This window comes from Salvelinus sp. IW2-2015, unplaced genomic scaffold, assembly GCF_002910315.2.
Source record: "Salvelinus sp. IW2-2015 unplaced genomic scaffold, ASM291031v2 Un_scaffold7554, whole genome shotgun sequence".
NCBI classification, from domain to species: Eukaryota; Metazoa; Chordata; class Actinopteri; order Salmoniformes; family Salmonidae; genus Salvelinus; species Salvelinus sp. IW2-2015.
Window position 1 is genome coordinate 2,830 of NW_019948814.1, and position 8,114 is coordinate 10,943.

Below are 8,114 nucleotides of genomic sequence, written 5' to 3' on the forward strand. Positions count from 1 at the left end.
GAATCCAAACAAACCCATCAGAGAGATAGCAAAAACATTCGGTGTGTCCAAATCAACTATTTGGTACATTCTTAAAAAGAAAGAACCCACTGTTGAGCTCAGGAACACCAAAAGGCCCGGAAGACCACGGAAAACAACTGTGGTGGATGACAGAAGAATCTCTCCCCGGTGAAGAAAAACCCCTTCACAACAGTTGACCAGACGAAGAACACCCCCCAGGAGGTAGGCGTATCTGTGTCAAAGTCAACATTCAACAGAAGACTTCACCAGAGTAAATACAGACGGTTTACCACAAGATGTAAAGCATTGGTAAGCCTCAAAACAGGAAGACCAGATTAGAGTTGGCCAAAGAACATCTAAAAAGCCTGTCCAGTTCTGGGAACAACATCCTATAGACAGATGAGATGAAGATCAACTTGTACCAAAATGATGGGAAGAGTGATGAGAAAGGAAGGAACTGCTCATGATCCGAAGAATACCACCTCATCTGTGAAGCATGGGGGAGGTAGTGTTATGGCGTGGGCATGTATGGCTGCTAATGGAACTTGTTCCCTTGTATTTATAATGATGTGACTGTTGACAAAAGCAGCAGGATTAATTCTGAAGGGTTTAGGGCTATATTATCTGCCAGATTCAGCCAAATGCTTTAAAACTCATTGGATGGTGCTTCACAGTGCAGATGGCCAATGACCCGAAGCAAACTGCGAAAGCAACACAATACTTTTGTAAGGCAAGAAAGTGGAATGTTCTGCAATGGCCAACTCAATCACCTGACCTGAATCCAATTGAGAATGTATTTCACTTGCTGAAGGCAAAACTGAAGGCAAAACATCCCCAAGAACGAGCAGGAGCTGAAGACAGCTGATCTCTATTTCTGATCAGAGGAGCTTTGCTTATTAATCACATAGAAATATTGACTATTTTTGGATTAAACTTTACCATCGATGGAATATGTGTACAAAGTATTATTGAGGTTATTCTAAACATTTACAAGGAATTATTTCCAAATTGAGAGGAACGTCTTCCTGTATAGAAGTCATGACGTGGTTCTCATCCTGCTGCCATCTTGGATTCGGGCTCTCTTGCTAAAGACATTTGATCTCAATTGGACAAACCTGAATGCGTAAAGGTTTAATTGATAAAATGTCTATGGACAATAAGAGAGGAGTATTGACCCACCCCAGCTCGCTCACAGTCACCCTCTTCTTCATCAGAGTAGATATATTAACTSAACTTTTTTATTTAACATTTATTTAACTAGGCAAGTCAGTTAAGAACAAATTCTTATTTACAATGATGGCCTACCCCGGCCAAACCCAGACGATGCTGGGCCAATTGTGCGCCGCCTTATGGGACTCCTAATCACGGCCGGATGTGATACATCCTGGATTCGCACCAGGGACTGTAGTGCCTTAGACAGCTGCGCTACTCGGGGAGACTTATACACTGTATGGATGTGGTTCTYGACTCACGATGACAGAGGAGCAGTCCGTATAGTAACTGGGCCAGATAGGACCCATACAGCCTCCCAGCTCTCTCACAGTCACCCTCTTCCTCTTCAGAGTCAGGTCTGTCAGGTTGGTGCCCACCTGTAACAGAGGGAGACATAATGGTAGTCTAGAAAACCCCCTTTCTGTTTAAAACACTCTCAAATGGTGACTGACACAACAATCACTGTGGTGAATACCGAATGGCTCACCGTAGGTAGAGTAACAGGGGGTTCCCCTAAATCAGTTGTGCCATCTCTCACACTGAGCTGTGAATAGTCTGTTAAGGGTAAATAAATAGACACTGTGGCATGGACATGTACTCTGAAGATACATATTGGAGTGAGACATGGGCTGCTTCGTCTCAATAGTCTCCTCTCCTACATCTTCATTTGCACTGATATTAAACACAGAATAGGTGAGAAGAAGAATATGGTGGATGTGTATTGGAAACTCATCAGATTCCAAGCAGATGAAGGAGAGGATACGAGGAAAGGAAGCCACTGGTTATTGAGACGCATCCATGGTCATAATTGCTAGCTAGCAAACGTTAGCTTATTATCTTATTTGCTTGCTAAATCAATCTCAATGCTGGATAGTTTGAAAGGATATTCTGTAAACGTTTCAAGAGAAGAGTTTTTCCAACACCGGTTGCACCGAGCAGCAAACACATTTCGTATAAACCAACAAAGACTTGATCCGTATCAAACTTGTCGAGACTAGTTAGCTAGCAAGCAAGCCTCTCCAGCTTACTTTGACACCACGGCGACGCTCATATGATCAACTTTAGTTGCTATGTTTGCACAAATAAGAAACAAATCTTTGCTGCAAATCCAATTTCTCATGACTTATATCATCACCGACCGACCCGGAACCAAAACATTGAATCACTTCCTTTCCTTTGAAAACAAGCCACGCCTTCTTCCACCCAGTTGTCAAAACATAAACAGACAGCTACATGAGTGGGAGTCAACCCTAAAGAAGTTTGGGAGTCAAACAAGAATAATACGTTATTCTTCGAGCGTTTGGAGAGCATCTTGGAGAACAGCCATGGAAGCTCAGCTAAAGAAGGAGCTGGGAACCTCCATGCTGAAGTCAACTGGCCATTCTGGAGGAGGTTGTATCAGCCAGGGACAGAGCTTTGATACTGACCACGGGAGAGTGTTTGTCAAGATCAACCACAAGAGTCAGGTTCTTCATTTACTTCATTACTAATTCCATACTGCATGCCTTTACATTGACTTATGAAGTCACTGTAAAATAGTAGCCTAATAAGGATAATTTGTTAGGAATATCAAACAATATTTTGTTGCAGGCTATTTGGCTACACGCTATTCAAATGAATTACAGTAGTCAGCACTCTGAGAGCAAAGGATTAGGATTCACAATAGAGCATCCAGTCATGTGATGGCCAAATCAGAGCGCTGTTGTTGTGCACAGAGCTGGAGGGTTTTATGGGATGGGCAGTCCTAATCCTGACCTCTGAAAAGTCATGAACTGCCTTCTCTGAAGGCTGCTAGACTACTTCCATGGTAGGTGTAGTGCAGTGGAGGCTGCTGAAGGGAGGACGGCTCATAATAATGGCCGGAATGYGGTTAATGGAATGGCATCAAATGTATATACCATGCGTTTGATAGCATTCCATTCACTCCATTCCAGCCATTAAACTCCATTTCAGCCATTATTATGAGCCCGTCCTCCCCCAGCAGCCTCCACTGGTGTCATCACTTTTTCTGTACAATACATTTCATTACAAAGGTATGGTGTAATTCCTTGGTCAATGTCATGATGATCATCACGTCTTATCCTCGTCCCCAGGCGAAGCGTATGTTTGATGGGGAGTTGGCTAGCTTGGAAGCGATCGTCATGACAGACACAGTGAAAGTCCCCAAGCCTGTCAAGGTGATAGAGCTGGATACAGGAGGGCTGTGCTAGTCAATGGAACATGTTGACATGAGTGGTCTCAGCAGGTAAGAGAATCTCCTCATACATGTATAATACACGTCTTTGACCTTTATCTTCTTCTTCCTTTATATCTTCTTCTTCTTCTTCTTCTTTATTATCTTCTTCTTTCTTTATCTTCTTCTTTCTTTTATCTTCTTCTTCTTTATCTTCATCTTCTTTCTTATTCTTCATCTCTTCTTTATCTTTCTCTTATCTTCTTCTTTCATTGTCTTCTTTCTTCTTCTTTATCTTCTTCTTCTTTCATTGTCTTCTTCTCTTTCTTTATCTTCTTCTCTTTCATTGTCTATTTCTTCTTCTTTATCTTCTTCTTCTTCTTATCTTCTCTCTTTCATTCTCTTCTTCTTTCTTATCTTCTTCTTTCATTGTCTTCTTCTTCTCTTTATCTTCTTCTTTCTTCATTGTCTTCTTCTTCTTTCTTATTCTTCTTCTTCTTTCATTGTCTTCTCTTCTTTATCTTCTTCATCTTCATCTTCTTCTTCCTGTTCTTCTCTTCTGTATGCATTTGTAAGTATTATTGTTATGTCTTACTTTATTGTTATGATTGAGTGTGTAAATGATGATCTGATTGATTCCCCCAGGCACTCTAAGCAGCTGGGAGAGCGTCTGGCTGATCTGCACCTACACAACCAGAGACAAAGGGACATAGAGAACAAGGAACAGCAGACAGTTGGTAACTCACCTAGTCCATTGATTGAGTGATTGATTGATTTTGTGGTAAAACAATTCGTACAGTTTAAAACAGTTAAAAGTCTAGCTTCTCACATATACAACACCAGACTACTGCATGCCTTCACTCACCACTCTATTAATGGAAATGGAAAAGGAGCTGATGTTCCTGTCATTTTAAATGTTCCTGTCATTTTAAATGTACACAGGAAAGGAGCTGATGTTCCTGTCATTTTCACAGGAAAAGGAGCTGATGTTCCTGTCATTTAAATGGTAACAGGAAAAGGAGCTGATGTTCCTGTCATTTTACAGGAAAAGGAGCTGATGTTTCTGTCATTTTAAATGTACACAGGAAAAGGACCTGATGTTCCTGTCATTTAAATGTAAACAGGAAAAGGACCTGATGTTCCTGTCATTTAAATGTAAACAGGAAAAGGACCTGATGTTCCTGTCATTGACCAGTTTGGGTTCCATTTTTACAGGAAAAGGAGCTGATATTTCTGTCATTTAAATGTACACAGGAAAAGGAGCTGATTTTCCTGGCATTTTCACAGAAAAAAGCTGATGTTCCTGTCATTTTCACAGGAAAAGGAGCTGATGTTCCTGTCATTTTCACAGGAAAAGGAGCTGATGTCTGTCATTTTCACAGGAAAAGAAGCTGATGTTCCTGTAATTTTCACAGGAAAAGTCCCTGATGTCGCTGTCATTTTCACAGGAAAAGGAGCTGATGTTCCTGTCATTTTCACAGGAAAAGGACCTGATGTTCCTGTCATTTTAAATGTACACAGGAAAAGGACCTGATGTTCCTGCATTTTCACGGAAAAGGAGCTGATGTTCCTGTCATTTTCACAGGAAAAGGAGCTGATGTTTCTGTCATTTTAAATGTACACAGGAAAAGGACCTGATGTTCCTGTCATTTAAATGTAAACAGGAAAAGGACCTGATGTTCCTGTCATTTAAATGTACACAGGACAAGGACCTGATGTTCCTGTCATTGACCAGTTTGGGTTCCAGGTTCCCACATGCTGTGGATACCTCCCTCAGGTGAGCTACTATGCAACAGATCATCTGATATTGGGAGACACAACTAGATTTCCACCTTTCCCACTAGTGAATACGAGACTGGAATATGTGGTAACGTGGGATTTAAACTGTATGCTATAAATCTAAATAAAGATAGTTCCACACTCTATATACAGCTCCAAGTCTTTATTGGTTAAACCACCAACGTCTCTGTGCCTTCAACATGGGATTTAAAGACCAACTGGATGAAAACCTGCCTATTTCTAATGACATTTATCAGAGTTCCACTTTCTAACCTCTCTTTGCTCTCTTCTCATCAGGAGAATGAGTGGCAGAGTGACTGGGTGACATTCTACTCTCAGCACAGACTACAGCACCAACTCAACATGGTGGAGAAGTCTTATGGAGACAGAGAGGCCAGGGAACTATGGTCCCAGCTACAGGAACTATAGAAATAGGTAACACAGGAACTATGGTCCCAGCTACAGGTAACTATGTAACTAGGTAACTACAGGGAACTATGGTCCCAGCTACAGGTAACTATGTAACTAGGTAATTACAGGGAACTATTATCCAGCTACAGGTAACTATGTAACTAGGTAACTACAGGGAACTATGGTCCCAGCCACAGGTAACAATATAACTAGGTAACTACAGGAAACGATGGTCCCAGCTACAGGTATAACTAGGTAACTACAGGGAACTATGTCCCAGCTACAGGTATAACTATAACTAGGTAACTACAGGAGCTAAAGTCCCAGCTACAGGTACAATATAACTAGGTAACTACAGGGAACTATGGTCCAAGCTACAAGTAACTATATAACTAGGTAACTACAGGGAACTATGGTCCCAGCTACAACAATATAACTAGGTAACTACAGGGAACTATGGTCCCAGCTACAGGTAACTATATAACTAGGTAACTACAGGAACTATGGTCCCAGCTACAGGTAACCATATAAACTAGGTAACTACAGGGAACTATGGTCCCAGCTACAGGTAAACAATAAACTAGGTACCTACAGGTAACTATGGTCCCATCTACAGGTAACAATATAACTAATATAACTAGGTAACTACAGGTAACTATGGTCGCAGCTACAGGTAACAATATAACTCGGTAACTACAGGGAACTGTTAAAACAATAACACAGACTACAGCACCAGCTCCATAAGGTTCTATACTAGCACCAGCTCCATAAGGTTCTATACTATCCCCAATCCCAAACCAAGCCCTTACTCCTATACCTTATGTACTTTTTGAGATCCGAGAGGACTTTAAGGGTGATTGATCTTCTGTCTGATATCTCCTCTCCTTAGCTGAAAATCCCTCAGCTGTTTACCGACATCGAGGTGTTCCCCGCCCTGCTTCACGGGGACCTGTGGGGGGGAAACGTAGCAGAGTGTTCCGACGGCCCTGTKATTTTCGACCCCGCCTCCTTCTATGGCCACGCTGAGTATGAGCTGGGCATCGCCGGGATGTTCGGAGGGTTCAGCGACTCCTTCTACGCTGGGTATCACGACAAGATCCCCAAGGCCCCGGGGTTTGAGAAGAGGAARCAGCTGTATCAACTCTTCCACTATCTGAACCACTGGAATCACTTTGGTGGAGGATACAGAGGGTCCTCACTGAGGATCATGAAGGATCTGGTCAAATACTGACCACTGATCATATATGTACAGTYGCATAATGTACAACTACACTACCCATAATGCTCTGTAAAACATAGACACAGAATSACACTGACCAGCTTGAATGACCTCACAAAGTCTTACACTACAGCCTAGTCTTCCATCCAGAAGGGAACAAATCAATTTTGGGGTGAAAATATTAGTTATTTCGAAAAATCTTTTAACTCGAAAAGCAAGAAACAAGAAAACTATGATGCTCTGGTATAGAAGAGAGATTCCACGAAACCCATTCCATATCCCTCTTTATCTTGAAATGCTTGAGAAATCTTTTTTTTTGTTGTTAACATTCCCCAGCTGTTTGAAAGCAGAAGTGATTTTAATGCTATAGTGTAAGACTAAACATAGGGTATTGCACAGCCGTTTGCTTAAATAAACAACGCAGCAAGCAAGGTTATGATCTGTTTGTGTTGTAACAATTAGCTTTGTTAAAAGCTGTGTTAATACTAAGAATGAAATGCTAAATGAAGTACATTACTTCCTGTATCGTGACCAACACTACACTACGGTTTGAATACCTCAATAAGGACAATAACCTAATAAAGGGCACTAGACACTGAGTTTACAAACCACTAGGAACACCTTCCTAATATTGAGTTGCACCCCCCTTTTGCCCCCAGTACAGCCTCAATTCGTCAGGCCACGGACTCTACAAGGTGTCAAATTTGTTCCACAGGGATGCTGGCCCATGGTGACTCCAATGCTTCCCACAGTTGTGTCAAGTTGGATGTCCTTTGGGTGGTGGACCATTCTTGATACACACGGGAAACTGTTGAGCTTGAAAACCCCAGCAGCGATGCAGTCCTTGACACAAACCGGTGCGCCTGGTACCTACTACCATACCCCTTTCAAAGGCACTTAAATGTGTCTTGCCCATTCACCCTCTGAATGGCACACATACACAATCCATGCCTCAATTGTCTCAATGCTTAAAACTTTTTTTTTTAACCTGTCTCCTCTCCTTTATCTACACTGATTCAAGTGGATTTAACAAGTGCTATCAATAAAGGATCATTGCTTTCACCTGGATTCACCTGGTCAGTCTATGTTATGGAAAGAGCAGGTGTTGTTAATGTTTTGTACACTCAGTGTATTTTTGTTTCTATTTTCATAATATACATGAGGTGAGATAATATGTCCACCTCTGAAAATGTCTGATGCGTGAACCTCTTTGGTGTGGCGCGTCCCTCATTAACGAAACGCTTTTTTGTCCCCAATCGCATAACGTACTGCAGGGTGTACAAACGTGCAAACTTCACAACAGATAACATACCGCGGCCA

General features: G+C 41.8%; 2 protein-coding genes across 4 annotated transcripts in view; one reads left to right on the forward strand and one right to left on the reverse strand.

Moving 5' to 3' along the window:
• Positions 1-2,392, reverse strand: part of LOC112079300 (ADP-ribosylation factor-like protein 16) — a 5,084-nt gene extending 2,692 nt beyond the window's left edge. The window contains exons 1-3 of one of the 2 annotated variants that reach the window (XM_070442282.1): positions 2,099-2,392; positions 1,700-1,757; positions 1,473-1,589 (exon numbers count right to left, since the gene is read on the reverse strand). In XM_070442282.1, the coding sequence (XP_070298383.1) occupies positions 1,473-1,589; positions 1,700-1,757; positions 2,099-2,160 (237 nt within the window). In that variant the 5' untranslated portion in view covers positions 2,161-2,392. The other variant, XM_024145290.2, reaches the window with a different exon arrangement.
• An 11-nt stretch (positions 2,393-2,403) lies between these two features.
• Positions 2,404-7,862, forward strand: LOC112079299 (ketosamine-3-kinase-like). 2 transcript variants are annotated; one of them, XM_070442280.1, is made up of 6 exons: positions 2,404-2,678; positions 3,306-3,457; positions 4,031-4,122; positions 5,089-5,162; positions 5,462-5,582; positions 6,463-7,862. In XM_070442280.1, the coding sequence occupies exons 2-6, from the start codon at positions 3,426-3,428 to the stop codon at positions 6,804-6,806; spliced, it is 663 nt and encodes a 220-aa protein (XP_070298381.1). In that variant the 5' UTR covers positions 2,404-2,678; positions 3,306-3,425; the 3' UTR covers positions 6,807-7,862. The 2 variants fall into 2 exon arrangements, with proteins under 2 accessions (XP_070298381.1, XP_070298382.1); XM_070442281.1 differs by having other exon boundaries at positions 2,404-2,673.
• The last annotated feature ends 252 nt before the right edge of the window (positions 7,863-8,114 follow it).